Genomic DNA, 20,099 nt, shown 5'->3' on the forward strand with positions numbered 1-20,099 from the left:
AAATTTGTATGTATAAAATCAATAACGATACGACACCAAATATTTTTTGAACGCTATTCAAAAAAATACAGCACAAATATCTTACAAGACATGCAAACAATAATTATATTCGAGCTAAAACTCACTTTGAAGCCACTAAGTTTTCTATCACCGCCAGAGGCCCCCAACTATGGAGTATAGCAATCAGAAACGACATCAAAACGGTTGCAAGCATAAATATTTTTAACCCAAAACTAAAAGAAATAATTTTAATTAATCAAAGCATGAATGACTACTTCTAGAACTGTATTTAATTGCTGGTCTTTAAAATATTGTATCCCAGCAAACATTCGGTCTTAAAAGGACGTCTTTTAAGCGTATAAAAAACGTCTAATACGTTTAAATGACCTATTAAAAACGTTCTTTTCAAATGTTTGCTGTCATTTTCATTTTATTAGCAAAGATTTGAAAATTTTGGTTCTTTAAAAACTTCTTATTTTTTATTTCTAATTTTCTTATTATATAAAACCAAAAAAATTTTCCTTAAAATTTTTAATTCTTTTCATTATATTTCTTAATTCGGAATTCTTAATTGCAATAATAAAAAACTGTTATCAATAAATTTGAATTTTTAAAATAAATAATAAATAATAAGTAAATATTCTTCGATGCATATATGGCTCCGTGGCGCAATGGTAGCGCGTCTGACTCCAGATCAGAAGGTTGCGTGTTCAATTCACGTCGGGGTCAAACATCTGATTTTGCATATTTTCTCTTCTATTTAATTTTTATCTGATTGAGTAAGATAGGATGAAATGAAATAGTTATGAGAGTTTTTTAATGAAGAAAAAAGGTTTATATATATATTTTTTTTAAACAGAAATTTTTTTTTTGAAGGGTTAACATTTGCATGAAAAAGAGTAACCAATAAAAACAACTAAAAAGTTAGACGATGTTTCATCTGACTTTTTTTCCCGTGAACTTTGAGAAGACTTCCCGAAGTTCACGGGAAAAAAAGTCAGACGAATTATCGTCTACTAAAAAATAAGCACTTATTCAGGCCCGTGTCACGAGCCTGGTAAGCGGGGCGGCCACCCAAGCCCCCCGCTTACCGGGTGGCCGCCCCGCTTTTTTATATCTTCTTTTTAAAAGATATAAATTTGCCTTCGTATTTTTCTTTTACGAGATTTTCGTTACTAAACATATCTATATTTTTTCCATGCTTTATATAAGGTTACTTTCTATATATATATATATATATATATATATATATATATATATATATATATATATATATATATATATATATATATATATATATATATATATATATATATATATATATATATATATATATATATATATATATATATATATACATATATATATGTATACATACATATATATATATATATACATACATATATATATATATATATATATATATATATATATATATATATATATATATATATATATATATATGTATACATATATATATATATATATATATATATATATATATATATATATATATATATATACATATATATATATATATATATATATATATATATATATATATATATATATATATATATATATATATATATATGTATACATATATATATATATATATATATATATATATATATATATATATATATATATATATATATATATATATATATATATATATATATATATATACATATGTTTGTGTGCCACAAAACTTGAAATCAATTTTTGAAAGCTTTTTTCTCAACCAATTTTGCTCAAATTTTGCACACTTAATCATTTTCGATGACAATACAAGGAAATGGAAAAATTTGACCAAAAAAAGTTAATTAAGTTAACAAAAATTTAATTTGTATTTCCCCATATATTTTATTTATTTGATATGAATTGCGTACTACGTCACAAAAATCATTAATTTGCAAATTATTTGCAGTTTCGAAGACATTAAAGCGCAGCGATTCAAAACCTATCGTTTTAAGTTATTAAGTAATAAGTCTTAAGTTATTAAGTTAAAAACCTATTGTTTTAAGTTATTAAGTTAATAAGTCTTAAGTTATTAAGTTAAAAAAGAAAAATTTAGTAAAAACAGTAATTTTTAAATTTAAAAAAAAAAAAACAGTAATTTTTCCTTCTACAAAAGATAACAAAAAAAGAATTTCTAGGCCCAATAGAATTCTGCTTGCATAAAGCATGGATTTGAAAAAAGAATTTTTTTTTGATTTACTAGTTCTTATTGTACATACTAATTAGATAGTTCAGTATCGTGGGGCTCCTTCGAAAGAGAAGCGTAAATTCACGCTGTTTGTAAGAGCCCGACAAGAAAATTTAATGTTGGTCATAAACGACATTTTTGGTCATATACGACATTGTTTTGGCATTATAATGTGGTTTCATACAATAATATATTAAGAATAACCTGGATTCAGGCAAGAATGGAAGCTTTTATTTCTGCTCGTCGTTTCTAAGTCAAGCCTCATTTTTCTCCATGGTTTTCACTTGCGCAGCTTTCTAATCGTAATCTGTTCATCTTTTTCAAAAGAATAAGATGTTGTTTTCAAAATTTTTTTCTCTTGAGAACAAAATCTCTTAAAGAACAACTTTCTTGTGAACAAACGACTATTTATTATTGCAAGAAATTGATGTAAAAAGGTGTTGTCAGATGCTAAGCTCCATTATTATCAGTTCACTAAATCTCGTATCTTATCTTAGAAGTTAGACTTTTGAGATTTTTGGGAAATCTTCAAAAGCGTCGTTAACAAGGGTAGGTCTAACATTCTATCTCTTTTTCATGGGATGATCTTATTACCTCTCCCAAGGATAAGGCAGAACTATTTATAAAGAACTTTTTTTCTAATTCGACTCTCAAATCTTATTGCCATACTCTTTCTTCCATTCCAATTAAACAGGTTAACCTATAGTTAGACATTCAAATCACTCCAGCTTCCGTTGCTAAAGTCATATCTTGACTTGATTTGCTTTCTGCTGTGACTGAAAGATTTTATCGTGCATTAAATGAAGGGCTATTGCTCTTGGCATATCTAAAGCTTTTGACAAAGTTTGGCATGCAGGTTTTCTCCATAAGTTTGTTTCATATGGTGTATCTGGGAAAGTTTTTAAGATTATCAGTTCGTTTCATGCTAACCGCTTTAGTAAAGTCATCCTCGAAGGCCAACACTCTTCTTTATTTCCAGTAACATCTCAAGGTTCTATCCTTGGTCCTGTTTTGTTTCTTATCTACATTAATGTTCTTTCCGAGAACCTTACATCTAAAGTAGCTCTTTTTGCTAGTGACTCAACTTTATACTCCTGTCTTAACAAAAAGTCTTCTCTTTTCGATTGCTTAGGACAAGCAGCCAATCTGTCAATTGGCCAATCTGTCTGCTAAGATCAATAAATACACCTAGCGTGTATTCATTTTTATCGAATGCCTGAAAAATATTTTTAATAAGATGAATATTTGCTTCATCAGTGGAGTAAATCTTTTTAAATTCAGAGTGTTTATTATAAAGAATATTGTTATTTTCTTGACAGGTAGATAGTTTGTGATACATAATGTATTCAAATAGTTTTGAAAAGCATGGTAGTATTGAGATTGGTCCGTAATTTGGGCGCTTGTGACATCTTCAGATTTTAAGATTGGTACCACTCTTACAAGTTTGTTTATCAGGAAAGATTCCTTGTTCTAGAGACATTAAAAGTTGGTAGCAGGAAAAAATCTTTTTGAGAAAAAATACCCCCGGTAAAAATCTCCCTGGATTTTTTTTTACAGCGCATAAAATAAACGACATATCGATATATAACGATGTATAATAGTTGCTTATAATATAATTATTTATACATACGTATTATAATACAAACAGAACCTTAATCCTTCATTTTTCATAAATCGACTTACAAATAGGTAGAACATGCAAGAAGTGCCGCTACATTGACTGAGGGTTTTGGTTTGGGCAGGCAATCTATCAATTTAAAACAATATTTTTTTACAAATTCAATTTTTTGCGGGGGAATTTTATCTCAGGGGATTTTTTGAGGGATTTTTTTTTCCTAGAACCTTAAAAGTATGCATGAGCGGAGATTTTAAATACAAAATTAATTTTATTATTACGTTACTGCAAACATCGTCAACACCTAAACCCTTGTTTAATTTGAAAAAAGAGGCAGTATTAAATAATTCTTTTCAATTTCAATTTATTGTTTTACATTATGGCATTCTTAGCGATTAGGTATGATTTAAAATTAGATTTACTAATTTTAATTTTTAATGCTAAACTTGCGCCTGAGTTTACAATTACATGATTAAACGATTTAGCAATTAAAGATTCATTAATAGTTTTGCAGCCATATAATGAGTTTTTTCGGAAGACTATTACAATTTATTTATTTTTTTTACTTATGTGACGTCTTTAATTATGCGCTATGCTTTTTGTGAATTGTTTTTAAATTTTATTAACCATGAGCGAGATCTCGTCTCGTTTTCGTTTCTCGTGAGAAATGGGACTTCTCGCGAGAAACGAGAAATAGAAAACTCTCGCGAGAAGTAGAACGAGACTTAAATATTATATTATTTTCCAAATAAAAAATTATTATAATTTACAAAATGCTTAAAATTTGTTTTTTTAATTAATTAATATTTTGACGCCGTGATTTTTAATGCGATTTTTAATTATATTTTTTAATCAGATTTTTTTTAAAATCTAATTAAAAAATTTTAATTAGATTTTAAATATTTTTAATTAGATTTTAAATACAAAAACTTTTTGTATAAAATGGTGCACTTTCGACTTAATTTCATTAGTTTACCAGTGGAATTCAACTTGACACATATTGTTCATATTGAAAAGAAAAATTCTTGCCTCATTTCAACGATCAAAAATGTCACCAAGAAAAAATAAAATCTGGAGATATTTTCAAAAAACAAGTGACGGTGCTTTTTTTTTTTTTTTTTAGGTGCCCCAAGAAGTCTTAACGGTCTTGTCACAGAGCACCGCGGAAATGCATTTAACCAGGAAGTTCACGCCTCCTTCCTTACCGTGACGCGAAAATATGTCCAGAGCTCGTTTCGAACCTGGTGCTGAATGCAAGGCGTGCAAAAAGTCTTTGAAAACAAAAGATGGAAACACAAGCGGACTTCATCGTCACCTCGAAAAAAAACACAGCCAAGATTACGTTGAGTAATCTGAAAAAACTGACGACTCTCTTCTTCCTCCTCCTAAGAAGAAACAACGAACCATGATCGAAATGCTTGAAACAAAGTCCATATATGACAAAGACAATTCCATTCAAAAACTGTTTGACTCTGCAATGCTGGATTACTTTTGCACTGATCTGGCATCCTTTTCAGCAGTCGAAGGAAGAGGTTTTAAGAAACTGTTTGACATTACAAACCCTAAACTGAGCCTTCATCACAGAACAACATATTCAAGAAAGCTTTCAATTCGGTCAAGAGAAGTTCATGCTGGAATGAAGAGCATAACAACGGAGATTACGCCAAATCTAAAAAGTGCTGCATTTACTTCTGACCTTTGGACTTCTAGAGCTCAGGACAGCTACATCTCTTGGACTTTTCATGCTGTTGACGAAAATAGGAGACTACATCACTGGACACCCCATGTCCAACAGTTCCCAGGCAGACACACAGGTATCTTAATTGAAGGAAAGCTGGATTCTTTCTTAGAAGAACTAAATTTGACTGCTGATTTGCCAATGTACTGCGTGAACGACCAGGCAAGAAACATGAAACTTGCAGTCAAATTGTCAAAGCGCCTTGACCAATACTTGTGCAACAATCATATTTTGCAATGTGCAGTTCGAAACTCATTTGGAATGACTGCTGAAATGGATGATGCGTTGCAAACATGCAAAGATTTGGCTTCTTTAACTCACCAGTCAACAGTTGCAGCTGAGTTGCTTGAATCAGAATCAGACGCTCAAGGAATAAATTTTAGACAGTTACGCCAATCTGTTGACACAAGATGGAAGAGTGAACTGGATTGCATGGCTTCTGTCCTACATCTAAAGAGTGCAATTATCAGCTTATATGCAAATAACGATATTTTTTCTTCAAAGACCATCAGTGCATCACAGTGGAAATCAATCGATGGAGCAGTAGAAATTTTAGCACCACTTAAAGAAGCTACAGAAACGTGGTTGGCTGAGTCTATTCCAACAATTAACACTGTCGCCGATTCTCTTTATTTAATCCATGACAAAATTGATCAATTTATTGAGACGGATGGAAAAAATGGCTACAGTGTCTTGAATGCAAAAAACTTGAAAAGCTGCATTGAGAAAAGATTTCCTCTTTGTCACACTGGAAACTTATTGAGTGCTGCAGCAAACTACCTAAATCCTGCTTTAAAGGGACTTCAATTGAAGCTCTTCAAAAAATTTCAAACAACAAAAGAATGGTTAGCCTCACAGGTTAAAGATAATGTTGACTGCCAACCTGTTGCCAGAGTCCTTTCAGCAGATTTGTCCCCTAATTCAAAACTGAAGCGCAAGTTAAACGTCAGACTTGAAACACAAGAGCCAACATCTGAACTGAATCCTTATTTGAGCGAAATGTGCCAGCATGAATATCTCCCTGATGCCAAAAAAGACTTTCCAATTCCTGATTGGTGGAAAGTGCATTCAAATATATTGCCAGAACTCTCTTCATTAGCTAGATAAATTTTAGCTATTCCAGCAAGTTCAACTAAATCAGAGAGAGTTTTTAGCTCAGGTGGAAATGTCGTCCGATCATCCAGACACAACTTACACCCAGCAAAAGTAGAACAAATCATCTTAATCAGAGAAAACATTGTCTTGTTGGAAAAGTTTGGCAAAAAAATTCTGAATTAATATTTGAAAAAGTTGTTTACATTTGACAAACGTCATTTGTGTCTGTTTGTCAAAACCATGTTTACATTTTTTTTTTTACTCGATACCGACTATTCAGTGTCTAATAATTACATATAAGTTAAAAAAGGAGTAAAATCCTATATTTTTTGCATTTCTTTATAATTTTATTCACAAATACATATATAAATACAAAAATATTTTATAAAATTTGATAAATATTTGTTCAATATATCTTCAAATATATCTTTTTAGTCTTTCAGTTTTGAGAAACATGACCTACAATGGCTACTCCACTACCTGCGCCTACATCTACGTATTTAGTGTGAGCAAAATTAAAATCTTCGTAAACTAGCATCGTTACGCACCCAATCTCGTTTAGTGCTGTGGTGAATTATTCAAAATTTTCCAATACCTTCACGAAGACCGCATCATTACAAATACATTAATGTTAATATTAAGATACAACCGCTAATTGTTTGCTAGTGTCTTGGAAGACGTAATTTTCAACAGTGCCGTCTTCGATTCGGCGAGTGATAAAGCATGATATTGTTAAGATCATGGGGTTAGTACATTGTTGTACTACTTTTGAAGCATGATATTGTTTATATCATAGGGTTAGTATATCGATCCAAAAAAAATATTCACTTTACCAAAACAAATTCAACGCAAACGTCAACTCAATTTACTAATTTTTTACCTCCCAAGCAGTTTTCTTGATGTATAAAGCCACCCTGCCTTCACAAGAGCCACCATCCTATCTTTACTTCAAATGAGTTCTGAAAACAGATATTACAAAATTAATCAAGAAACGGAAAAGCAATTGTCACCAATAACTTTAATATCAACAGTTCATCAATAAAAGTAAACAATGATTGAGTACAAAGATATCAAACTTCTAGAAAAAAATTGAATGTTTCCTTTCCTAAAAGTGATTTTCCAACTATAACCACTGGATGTAATTTTTTTATAAACAGTGGTTTTTTTTGTTTCTTAAAAAAATGGTTGGATGTTTTGTTCAAAAAGACTGAAGATAGTTCTTATTCATTGCCACACTTTATTGGGAATGGTGATACAAAATCTGTATTGAAATCTGTAGAGAGAATATGTAAATTATATCAAAAAAAAAAAAAAACATAGTGGAAGCAAGTATAGAATGAACGCTACTGTTGCAATTTTACATCATGCAATAAATAATTGCTGGCTTTTTAGCTAAACTATTGCCAATACTAAATAAAGTTACAGAAGCAAAAACCTATAGAGAATGAAATCAATAAAGTTGTTTCTGATGTTGTTGTTCCCAAATTTTCTGATGAAAGGTCTTTGTAGTGGTGCACTTTTGATAAAAATTTTTGCACGGTAAGACATAATACCATTTAAAAAATTTAGTCATTTAAAAATTTGATATGGAAAAACCCAATAAAAGAATATTTTGAATGTATGTGTATATATCCTATACTGCTGGTTTAAGTGAGCAGTCTGATGTCATACTGAAATAGCCTGTTGCCTTGGGCTTCAGTACATACATCGACTGACAAATAGCTTGACCCGCAGCGGAGTGCAATCTTATTTTTCATTATTGTTCGTTTTTTTCTTCTTTTTCTGAAAATTCATATGTATATATATAACCATATGTAACCATGCGTGTATATATATATATATATATATATATATATATATATATATATATATATATATATATATATATATATATATATATATATATATATATATACACATGGTTGGCTCTTAAATAAAGTTCTTTGAAAGTGTCAGCTCTAAGTCGCTAAATGTGTTCTATATAATAAAATAATACTAGATATAAAAGTTTTTTGAATAAAAAGTATTTTTAGGGGTTGCACATCCCCGGTGGGCACAGGACGTAAAAAAGACGTCTTTTAAACGTCTATTGAACGTTTTGGACGTCTTTTGAACGTTCAAAAGACGTCTTGTTTAGGTCCTGTGCCCACTGGGTCAGATGGTCTCTAATATTATATTAAAAAAAGATTTTTTTAAATTGTATCATGATGGGTCTTAAAAAAGCGAAATTATATAAAAGTTTCAAAACAAATTATCATTTTATAAAAGATTTATATTTTAGATTTTACTGTATAGAAAATGATATTTTTTAACTAAAAATGAAAAATATGGATTTTTACAAAACATTTTGATTATAATTTTTTTTTTTTTTATGTTTTTTTTATAAAATTTTAATTTAACTTTGCTTCATTTATTTCCCAACATGATATACTTAAGAAAAAAATTTCTTTTTTTTATAATATGAGGAACCATCTGATGTTTAAGGGTCTTGTGCCCCCCTAAAAATACTTTTTATTCAACCTTTTTTAAATTTAAGTTGTTTAAAACTCTTATATTTTTCCTTTATTCCTATCTTAATTACGCTAACATTGCATGGTGTACTAACAATAAAAATAAATTTAAAAAACTCTTTAAGGTGGTAGTACAGTAATGAGAGAAAAAATATATATATTCAACTTTTACATATTTTTTTTTTTTCTACAATGTTTAATACACCATTAAATAGCTAAAAAAATAATACTAAAAAATTAATAAAAAATAATTTTTAACTTATTAATTGCTAAAGGCCAAACAATGGGGTAGAGGGTGACAGAGATTTTTCAGCAACCGATATATTTTTTTATTTGAAATTTTAGCAGGTGATATATTACACGTGGCATTGTGTCGCGGACTAAAAGATTTAAATTAGGTCTAAAAAATAACAAAATATTTGCATTTATGTGAATTAAGGTAATTTTGGGGATAAATGATGGCACAAAATCTTTGAAAATTACCAAACCAAAAAAGCACTCAAGATTATTCTTGTGTATATTGTAGATACTAATATAGTAAATAGGTATGTCAAATTTCAAGTAATTTTGATTATTAGTTTTGAAAATATTTCTGTCGCCAGCCCAAAAAACATGACTTTGAGAAAAACGCAATTTAAAAAAAAAAGTAAAAAACGTCAGTTCAAAATTCTCCACTTTTATACGTCACACCTTCCAATGTTTCATTTTGATCACAAAAACCTTTTCGTATTGCTCTTAATTTTTTTCTTCTAGATTTTACTTTAGGGGTACATCGCTTTTCTGCTTTAGATATTCGTTTAGTGCCCTTATGCAATTCGTAATTTTGCGCAATTATACCAAATATCATTCCAAGTTCATTAAACAACTTGTTTAAAAATTGTTGACCATCATTAAAATTTAACACAGCTGATGCTGTGTTAAATTTTAATGATGATTAAAATTTAACACACTTGAATACTTAGAGCAGTTCTTTCAATAAATATATCTTTTGGACATCGCTTCCATATCAATTGATTTAACGACTCATTGGGATTCTGCGTTTTACCGTGTAAACATTTTTCAAGAAGTTTATCGGAACCAAGGTCTATAAATATTGGTTTGATAGCATCACACACAGAAGCAGGAATGCAAATATTTTCTTTATATGTCACTTTTCCGGTCAGTTTGTCAGCCTGGAATTTGCACCACAAATCTTTGGTGCGCAAACAATACTGATGGCGTGTTTCACCATCACAATTTTCAGAACAGTGAAAAAGTACAGCTGCGACACTCTTTTTCATTCCATATAAATTTCCAATGTTCTGCCTTATTGCCTTGCCATAATAGTTTTGCAATGTATTTATCACATTTTTTGTTAAGCGACCAGCTCCTCCTAACTTTTTGCCATCACATAAAATTTCTTTACTATTTTTTTTTAAATTTCTTAAGCAAGTACCAACACGTTTTTGAATATGCCCAATGTACTCAGCTTTTTTAATTTCTATAATATCTCCATAAGGCTTAACAGCAACAACACTAACATAGGAGCTGCTACCTCTATCACCAAAGTCAATACATTTACCTGCTACCTCCATCCAATTTCAAAGTTAATACATTTACCATTTTCTACAGCAACAGCTGTTACTACTCCATTGTTCGATGTATATCCACATTTCTGCCATGATCCATCAAACCCACATGTAATATCTTTAGATGTTTCACTGATAGGTCGTAATTCATCGGCTGCATTTTTCATGCTTTTATCAACTAAACTTTGATACACATCCAACAGTATATGCAATGTATTATTATAACTGTTAATGCTTCTCAAATTTATTTATTGGCGGTTGCATATTCATAATTCCACAAAAGTTTTCTATAGCTGACAGTCCTTTACCCATTTCACGAAATGCAACTATTACACGAGTGTTTATGTCAAACGGTTTACGCCTAACACATTTATTTTTAACTGGATAATTTTGTTTTGCATTACAGTTCTTTTTTTCAATAGTAGTAGACGAAAAAAAAGCAGTTTCCCATTCACAACCATTGCAACAAATTTTAAGTCTAATACTTAAGCCATATTTTTTTGAAGAATCAAACTGCAAGTTAACTAACTCTTCACATTCTGGACATTTGAGAAGCATTATTGCATTTTTCAGTAAAATAAAATTTATAATAAAGTTAAAATCTTCACTTATATTTTGAGGATCCTGTATAATCTCTTTGTTAAACAACTTCTTAAAGGATGATGAACATGGAATGTGGTCAATTGACAACTGAACTTGATCAACTGAAGGTATAGCAGTAGTTTCATTAAAATTGCAATTTTTTTTATATCTGTTTCCATGAAACTTTTATTTTTTATTTTGATATAGTCTTTTTGACGCTTCTTTTCTCTTTGATCCACCCATAACACCTTTATTTGAATAAGATATTACAAAAATTGACTGCAGTATATAGAAAAAAGCAAGCTTGTCAAGAGCAAAATAGTATTAAAATTGATTTATGCGCAATGTATACGCATAAATCGAGTCAATAAACAAGAAGCAGTAATGAATAACAATATTCCTTTTGTACAGTTGAAAGTGAGATGGGTTTATTGCTTTTTGTGGAATAACTTTTATTGTAAAAACGCGTAGTAACGAAATAAACAAAGCGTTACTATGGATGAAAATTGATATCGAATAATTTAAAGCAAATACTAGAAGTGGGTATCATGGGTTTTTTTTGTTAACCAAGAAAAAAATGGAATTTAGAATAATTATACTAGCCAAAAATTAAATTTTTGAAAATATGAATTTTTCGATTTTAATTACTGTACTACCACCTGAATATGCAAAAACATTCAATCAGAATTATATCCAATGAAAGCCTCCCGATCTTTATTTACGAAGTTAAATATACTAAATATCTACCAAATAAATGTTTATCATTTTCTAATTTTGATCTAAAATTAATTAAAGTATTATTCCAACTTTTAATCCCTTATTCAAAACTAATCAGAATAAATACTTAACTAGATATTCAAATAATACCTATATACAACCCAAAAATTATTTTACGGCAACTGAATTTTCAATATCAATTAACAGACCAAAGGCATGGAATAAAACACCGCCGGCCTTAGCTTTTTTGACAGGTTGGGCAAAACTTGTGAACGCACCCCTAGCTATATATGGGTGGGTTGTTACCATTAACAACGAGACCAATGCTGAAAAAAATGATGAACAAGAGTGCTAAAGGGAATATATAGTTTAATGCAAAGAGATCCATATTGTGCATCAAGTTTCTTATTTAATTAATTTTTTATTAAAATTATAAACTTAGACTTTTCATGATATGGGTTTATAGAAATGAGTGACTAAATAAATAGACAACGCAACACTGCTTTTAAAATAACAAATGTTTTTATTAAACATATAATAAATCCTCTAACTATATAAACAAGAGTTATTAAATTTTAAAATGTAACTTTTCTAGCTTTTTTGTCCGCAAAATCTTTTATCAAACTAGAAAAATCTAAATTTTCAGCTATTTCTTGCTTGATTGATAACATAGATAGAGAATTTAGTCGATTTTGCAACATGGTACTTCTTAAATATGTTTTGATTAACTTCAGTTTAGAAAAACTACGTTCTCCACTAGCAACAGTAACAGGTATTGTAAAAAGAATGCACAGAACAATCCATGTATTTGAATATAACTCTTGTAGACAATGTTTTTAATAAAATTCAGTACAAAAAGTGGTGTCATCTTTTTTGTATTTATTTCATTTTCAACATTGCTTAATTTATCTTTAATAAAAACTGCACACTTATTAGTTCGTCGCATAGCAAAGCACCATCAATTTCTCATTTTGTATTTACAGTTAATTTTTCTTGTAATTGTTTACACAGTTTTAAAAGTTCATTCTTGATGGGCAAATTATCCAAATTAAATAAAAAACTCCATATATTTACATATTCATTAAGTTGTTCAAATCTTTCATTTATTGACGACAGACATGTATCTAATAAAGGGTTAAAAAATGTCACTTCAAGTTTCTTCTCGAGATTTTGAATTGGTTTGTCAGCAGCATTTTCATCATAATGACGTTTCATTCGTCGCACTCTTTTAAGCGGATTAAATATTGGATCGATTTTTAAATCTTCAGCTAACTCTTTGGCATCAACCGTTGCTTGTTTAAAGCCAAACGTTCTGTAATTTTCCAAAAATGTGATGCATTTTTCAACATTTCAACGCACTGTACTAGATCCATGTCTTTGGCTTGCATTGCTTTACTAACAACGTTTATTTGGAATAGTACATTGTACCACGCAATTAAAGAAACTAAAAAACTATAGTCTTTTAATTGTTCTGCTAATGTTTGCGCTTCGTGTGCAATATCGGGAGTTTTGATTTCAGTTTCATATATAGTAATTAAAGCATCATGTACGCTGCTTATTTGGTATCGGATGGCTTTAAGGCTCTCAATTTTGGCTTCCCAACGAGTGTCGCATAATCGTTTAAGAGTGAAGTTTGTTGTATGACTAAGTAAAACATTCCAGCTTGAAGTTGATGCAGAAAATAATGTGAATAATCTTTGTATTATGCCAAAAACGTTAATGGAATTTAGTGAAGACTGCGCTGCGTCACAAATAATCAAATTAAGAGAATGACTTCCACATGGAAGGTAAAAAGCCAAAGGATTCAAATCTAATATTTGCTTTTGTAGACCTATTTTTTTACCTTTCATATTTGCACCGTTATCGTAACCTTGCCCTCGACAAAAGCTTATATTCAGTCCAAAATCTTTTAAAGCTCCAATTATGATTTCTGTTAAACCAAGACCTGTCGTGTCGTTAACATTGAAAAACACAAGAAAGTGTTCATTTATTTTTATAGGATATTCTGATATATTTACAATTCTAATCGCAAGCGAGAGCTGTTCTTTGTGAGATACGTCAGGAGTGCAGTCAGCAATAATAGAATAATATGTACTTTTTAGAGCTTTGGATATAATTATGTTGGTTAATTTTGATGCCATTATATCTATCATTTCATTTTGAATGGTTTTTCCACAGTAATGATCAGAAATATCTCCTTTAAGAGCTAGCGTGACGTGGTTTAACATGATAGGATCAAATTTAGCAAGTAATTGTACCAACCCTAAAAATTTGCCGTTATTAACTGCATACAATTTATCAGAAGAACCTCTGAAGGCCATATTATTTGTTGCCAAGTATAAAGTAATGTTCATCAATCGTTCAAGAACACTTCGCCACCTTAAACTCTCCTTTTCGATTAGTTTTTGTTCTTGTTTATCAATAGTTTCACCAGCTTTCATTCGTATTTCTGTCTCAATCCATAGTTGATAAGCATTTCTGTGTGACTTACTATTTTAGTGAATTTTTAATGCTTCTGTTAAATTCTTCCATTTATTGAATCCATTTCCGTTTAACTTTAAATTCATGTTGAAATCAAAAAGTTTGAAGCAAAAACAAAATACCGCATCTTAAGAAACTGAGTACACAAGCCAACGTCGTGAAATAACCTCACCATTTGAAAGTTTTCGGTTGTAATAAGCATTTGAAAAATGTCGTCTTCTATTATCGCATGGATATGTGTCCAAATTCACTTGTATTGCACCTATATTAATTATATAAACAAATTGAATGTTGCAATGAATTGGCCACAAACCACAGTCTGAGTAATCGATTGCTGTTTCTTTGGTGCGATCATTTACATCACCATCTTGGCCATCATCATTTTCGTTATCGATATCTTTTTCATCGTAGTGAACATTTCCAACTGATACTATTCCGTCTTCTTCATCGCTGGTTGATGTATCACTAAGTACATGCGCAACATTTTCTTTTTCCTTTGTTTTATTACTATCACTATTTTCCGATGTAAAATAGTTTTCAAGTTTTTTATAATTTTTCTTCAAATTATCAACTTTTTCTACTTTACGTTTTCTGTATTGAGCACCAGATGGTTTCTTATTATAATGAGTTTTAAAAACATTTTTTTCTTTATTATGAGTACTCTCCATTGATTGCTGCTGACAGTTTCTATTTGTCTAAAATTTTAAAATAAAAAATTACTCGCAAGCTAATAATTCATAAACAATTTCATTATTTATACTTACCTGCTGCAAAATTTGAAAACTTGAAAAAACTGAATTTGAATCACAAATACAATTTTAAATTTCTTCTACAAATTAATAAACAACGTGCTTGCAACTCCTACCGAAAATAATGTTTAAAATTTAAACTTTAAATAGATGGAACGCAAAATAATTAGCGCCGAGAAAGATACAAGTAAAAAAATGAATTTAAGTCACAAAATATATGCTATGATTGAAACACTTTTAATCAAATTATTAATTTTGCATAAAGAATTTTTAACAGTGTAATAATACAATAAATAAATTATTTAAAGAAATTATTTTTATAAAAAAAAAAAACATTCGAAAAAATTTAAGTTGACTTATTTTTTTTATTTATTATATTGTTAAAGTTTGCATACAACGTTTGGCGCTCCAGTTTCCTGGCGCCCTTGGGCGGCGCCCAGCCTCGCCCCCCCCCCCCCTCTAAGGCCGGCACTGGAATAAAATATTCACAACTGAACTTAAAACTCATACAATGTTTAATGAGTTTACTGTTAAACTTAAACAGTTATTACTAAAATATGATTTACCACAAAACTATTTCTGAAATTGGAAAATACCCTTATGATTGATCTATCAATGAAAAGTATATTAATTTTAGAAAAGTTGGAGTTAAATGCTCTTGGTATATTTTTAACTTTATATATGTCTTTGCTGTCTTGTCTTGAGCCTAAAACCTATAGGTTTTAGGCTCAAGCTATAAAAGTAACATTGAGCAAAATTTCAACGTTTGATGTCGATGATGTCAATTTGATCATAAGATATTTTTTGGGTTTGCTGAGTCATCAATTTTTTTCTTTTAAATTTTCAAATTTTTTGTTTAATTTTTAAAAAAAATTTTTGTAATATGTTAGTAATTTCTAAAAGATATTTATTACAGGTAATAATAATACAAAACAATTATACCAGAATACAACCTTAATAGAGAAATTAGTTCACATTTTAACTTCGATTACTTTGTGTTTAACTTAAATACCTTAAATTAAAAATTAAATTTTTAAAACTTAAATTAAAAATCTTAAATTTTAAGGCAATTTTACAATAGTTTGCGATTAAATTTCAAATAAGTCATTAAAGATCAAAAAATCTTTTAACCGAAATAAAGCATTTTGATAGAGAGAAAATGAATATTAGGGTGGGCCGAAAATTTTTCTTCTTCTGATTTTTGATTCGCTATACCGCGGAAAATATGCTTCAAGGGTATCTAAGGAAAATGCAAAAAAAAAAAAAAAATACAAATATTTTACATTTGGAGCTAGCGCATCGTACTTGAATATTTGAATAAATACTCGCTTTTTATCATTTTCGTAACAAAGTGCGCTTTAGAGTATTCCCAAAATGCGCTGCAAAATTGGTGTTTTTCTTGCCACAACAACTTGTTTCGGTATAATTTTGTTTTGATTATTTTAAAATATTAACCAATCTGTCATGGCTGTTTTTAAAAAAGTTACTCGTAGCGAATTCAAGTGCCCGATTTTTGGTCATCCAATAGAATTATCTGCAAATAAACTTCCAACTTATGAAGATGTTCTCAAGTGTTGTTTTAATGAAAATTAAAAACTAGCTTTAAAATCGAACAATAAACCAGTTAAGTTTTCTTATGTTTCAAATTGTGTCGCACAACAAGTTAATTCAGTGTTTGAAAACATTGCCAGTAGCATTATTTCATATTTGAATGAAGCTAGAGTTTCATTTCATGAACTGGATGTAATTGGATGTGATGGTACTGTTGCTAACACGGGTTGGAAATCCGGTGTTATTGCCACAATTGAAAAATATGTAAACAGACCACTGCAGTGGGGGATTGTCTTTTACAATTCAACGAATTGCCATTCCGGCATTTATTTCAAATTTTAGAGCTTAATAAGTGTGAGAAATTACCAGTGGTAAAATTTGTCAGTGTCCATTGTGAAATTCCAGAAATTGACCGCAAAATTTCAAGCAAAGATCAGCAGTTTTTGTTGGATATAAGTTCTGCTATTAAATCAGGCAGTTGTTCTGAAGATTTATCTGTTCGTGAACCTGGAGCCATTTCACACTCAAGGTGGTTAACAACTGCAAACAGAGTTTTACGATTGTATTTGAGCCTTGAAACCCCATCAGAGGAGCACAAAATCTTAGTTTCTTTTCTTTTAAAATCATATGTCCCTGGATGGTTTCATATAAAAAAAGTAAAATACTTCACAAATGGAGCAGAACATGTATTTGAAATGATAAAGTCGTCGAGATTCCTGCCCAATGATTTGCTAAAAGTAATAGACCCAGTAATTGAGAGAAACGTTTTTTTTTGCACATTCAGAAAACTTGCTTTTAACAATGGTAGTAGACAAAAGGGTTCATATTAGGGAATTGGGTTATAGAAGAATTATAAAGGCAAGAAGCCTAGCTTCTAAAAGAAAATTTATCAGGAGTTTTCAACCATCCAAAATTAATTTCCTTGCTACTGACTATACATAGATGATTGACTGGAACACTACCACGCTTTTTCCGCCACCTTTGCTGCGAAGAGTCTCAGATAAAGATATTTGGTCAAAGATCCAATCAGGTGAAACAGCGGCTGAGTGGAACTTTGAAAAGTTTCCATGTCACACCCAAGCAGTAGAACGATGCATAAAACTTGTAACAAAGGCTTCACAAAAAGTAGCTGGCTTCAATTCCAGAGATGGCATTATAAGAACTACACATAACTCCAGATCCTCAATGCCTAATTTTTCAAGCAAATCATATTTTAAACTACCAACAGAAATTAGCGAAAAGTAAAAGAATATATTTTTTAGAATATAAAGTTTTAGTCAAAAAGATAGTTTTTCAATTAAAAAAAAAAAGATTTCTAATTTACCATTCCAATACTTTTTTCTACTTAAATTGTCTCTAGATACAGTTTCGTAGCTAGGTTTTCTGGCGCCCAGGGCAACGCTGAAAATTGGTGCCTCCCTCCTGAAACAGACATGCGAACTAAAAAAAATGTTGTGGGGGAGACTTTTAGCGATAAGGCCCTGAAGGGGCTGTATATGGAGGTCCTGCTAGGGAGTAGGGCGCCTTACGAGCCCCTCCCCTTCCCAGCTAGGGTCTGGGGTAGCGCTGTAAGTTCCCCCAGCAAGGTCTGGGGTGAAACCCACATCTGACAACGGTTTTCTAATATATTATACACCTAAAATTATGCTAAAGTACCTCATTTTCAATAATATTTGGACTGATTTGCATTAACAAATTCAGCCCAAAACCCCTTTTTGGCGCCCCCTCCCCTAGAGAAGCGCCAAGGGTGACTGCCCCACAAACCCAACCTTTGCTATGCCTCTGTCTAGATATTTGTTAAAGAATTTATTCAATTTCATTTCATTTGTTAAAAAATTAAAAAAAGGGAAAAATTCTTCGATTATTCAAGCGCGATGCGCTAGCTCCAGACAGAATTTTTTTTTTTTTTTTTTTGCATTATCCTTAGGTACCCTAAAGACAAGTTTTTTTGCGGTATAGCGAGTTAAAAATCAGAAGAAGAAAAATTTTTGGCCCACCCTAATAAATATAACAGACGATACTATGTCAAAAAGTTATTCAATTTTAGGCATTTTTTGTGGACATTTTTTCCGCCATTATGATTGTTCCGAAAGTTGTTCGAAAAAAATTCATTCATTCAAAAATTGATATTTTTTAAAAATATTTCTCATCAGAAAAATATTAGTTTTTGGAGTTATTCAAATTTTTTATTAAAAAGTGCTTTTTTCGTAGTGTAACGGATGATGCGGAATTTATCGGACAAATCCTATTTTCATTATTTGAGCATAATTAGTTTTTGTGGTTTTATGCGTAGGCATAAACGTTCTATAAAATATAAACTTTATTATTTGAAACACAACTATTTAAAATGAGGTTAAATGCAGCTGAACGAGAATCTTTTCGAAAGCGACTAAAAATGTTTTTTGTAAATAAACCTAATATAAAAAAAAAAAAATCGTAAATCATTTTGAAAAGGAAGGATTTGCTCGAAGTACAATATATGATAACCTAAAAAGACTTGAAACTGTTCAATCGTTTTCTGATAGAAAGCACCCTGGTCGTCCGACATCCTGGACTAGAGAAAAGAAAGCCGAATTAACGAGACTTGTCAACAATCGAAAAGGGGTCAGTCATAGAAAAATAGGTAATAAATTCGGTGTAAATCAATCAACAATTGGTCGTCAGTTAAAAAAAATGAATATTAAATATAGAAAACGTGAAAAGACTCCAAAATACACTATAGAACAACAAATAAAGGCAAAGAAAAGAAGCAGGAAACTAGTTAACCAACTCTATAACACAAAATCGCTTCTAGTCATCGATGACGAAAAATACTTTTGTTTTGCAGGGGACAACATGCCTGGAAATTCTGGATAAACAAACAACAAAAAGACATGCCCAGAAAGCGTTCGTTTTATAGGAAAAGAGAAATTTCCAAAAAAATTATTAATGTGGATAGCCATATCTGACCGTGGTATGTCCGAGCCATTGTTTCGCATTTCCAAAGCTGTAGCGATCAATTCATCAATCTATATTAATGAATGTTTAGAAAAACGACTTCTTCCATTTATTCACAAGTATCATGGAGACTTTAACTATTTATTTTGGCCAGATTTAGCAAGTTCTCATTATTCTAAGGATTCTCTAAATTGGATGGACCAATATGTCTATTACGTTGATAAAGAATCCAATCCCTCAAATGTGCCTCAAGCACGACCAATTAAAAATTTTTGAGGACATTTGGCACAGAAGGTTTACGAGGGAGATTGGCAAGCTTCAACAGAGCAAGTTTTGATTGACCGCAT

At 30.4% G+C, this 20,099-nt stretch overlaps 2 protein-coding genes and 1 non-coding gene across 3 annotated transcripts; 1 reads left to right on the forward strand and 2 right to left on the reverse strand.

The window, feature by feature from the left end:
- Positions 1-657: 657 nt before the first annotated feature.
- trnaw-cca (transfer RNA tryptophan (anticodon CCA)) lies at positions 658-729 on the forward strand. The gene has a single exon. It is a non-coding gene; the product is annotated as a tRNA-Trp (tRNA).
- A 10,234-nt stretch (positions 730-10,963) lies between these two features.
- Positions 10,964-14,475, reverse strand: LOC136088084 (uncharacterized). Its single transcript, XM_065811741.1, has 4 exons — positions 13,394-14,475; positions 13,109-13,346; positions 11,966-11,976; positions 10,964-11,486 (listed from the first exon to the last, which is right to left on the reverse strand). The coding sequence occupies exons 1-4, from the start codon at positions 14,473-14,475 to the stop codon at positions 10,964-10,966; spliced, it is 1,854 nt and encodes a 617-aa protein (XP_065667813.1).
- Positions 14,476-14,643: 168 nt separating this feature from the next.
- On the reverse strand, positions 14,644-15,183 carry LOC136088085 (zinc finger MYM-type protein 5-like). The gene has a single exon (XM_065811742.1). It carries the CDS (start codon positions 15,181-15,183, stop codon positions 14,644-14,646), a length of 540 nt encoding a protein of 179 aa, XP_065667814.1.
- Positions 15,184-20,099: the final 4,916 nt, after the last annotated feature.

Source organism: Hydra vulgaris, chromosome 12, assembly GCF_038396675.1.
Source record: "Hydra vulgaris chromosome 12, alternate assembly HydraT2T_AEP".
NCBI lineage: Eukaryota > Metazoa > Cnidaria > Hydrozoa > Anthoathecata > Hydridae > Hydra > Hydra vulgaris.

What these genes read in the sequence shown, in the direction of transcription:
- LOC136088084 (XM_065811741.1), bottom strand. Translation starts at nt 14,475, where the DNA reads ATGAAAGCTGGTGAAACTATTGATAAACAAGAACAAAAACTAATCGAA. An exon ending in AAAGACATGGATCTAGTACA is followed by an intron (nt 13,347 to 13,393) that starts GTGCGTTGAAAT and finishes GGAAAATTACAG; the next exon opens with AACGTTTGGCTTTAAACAAG.
- LOC136088085 (XM_065811742.1), bottom strand. Translation starts at nt 15,183, where the DNA reads ATGGAGAGTACTCATAATAAAGAAAAAAATGTTTTTAAAACTCATTAT.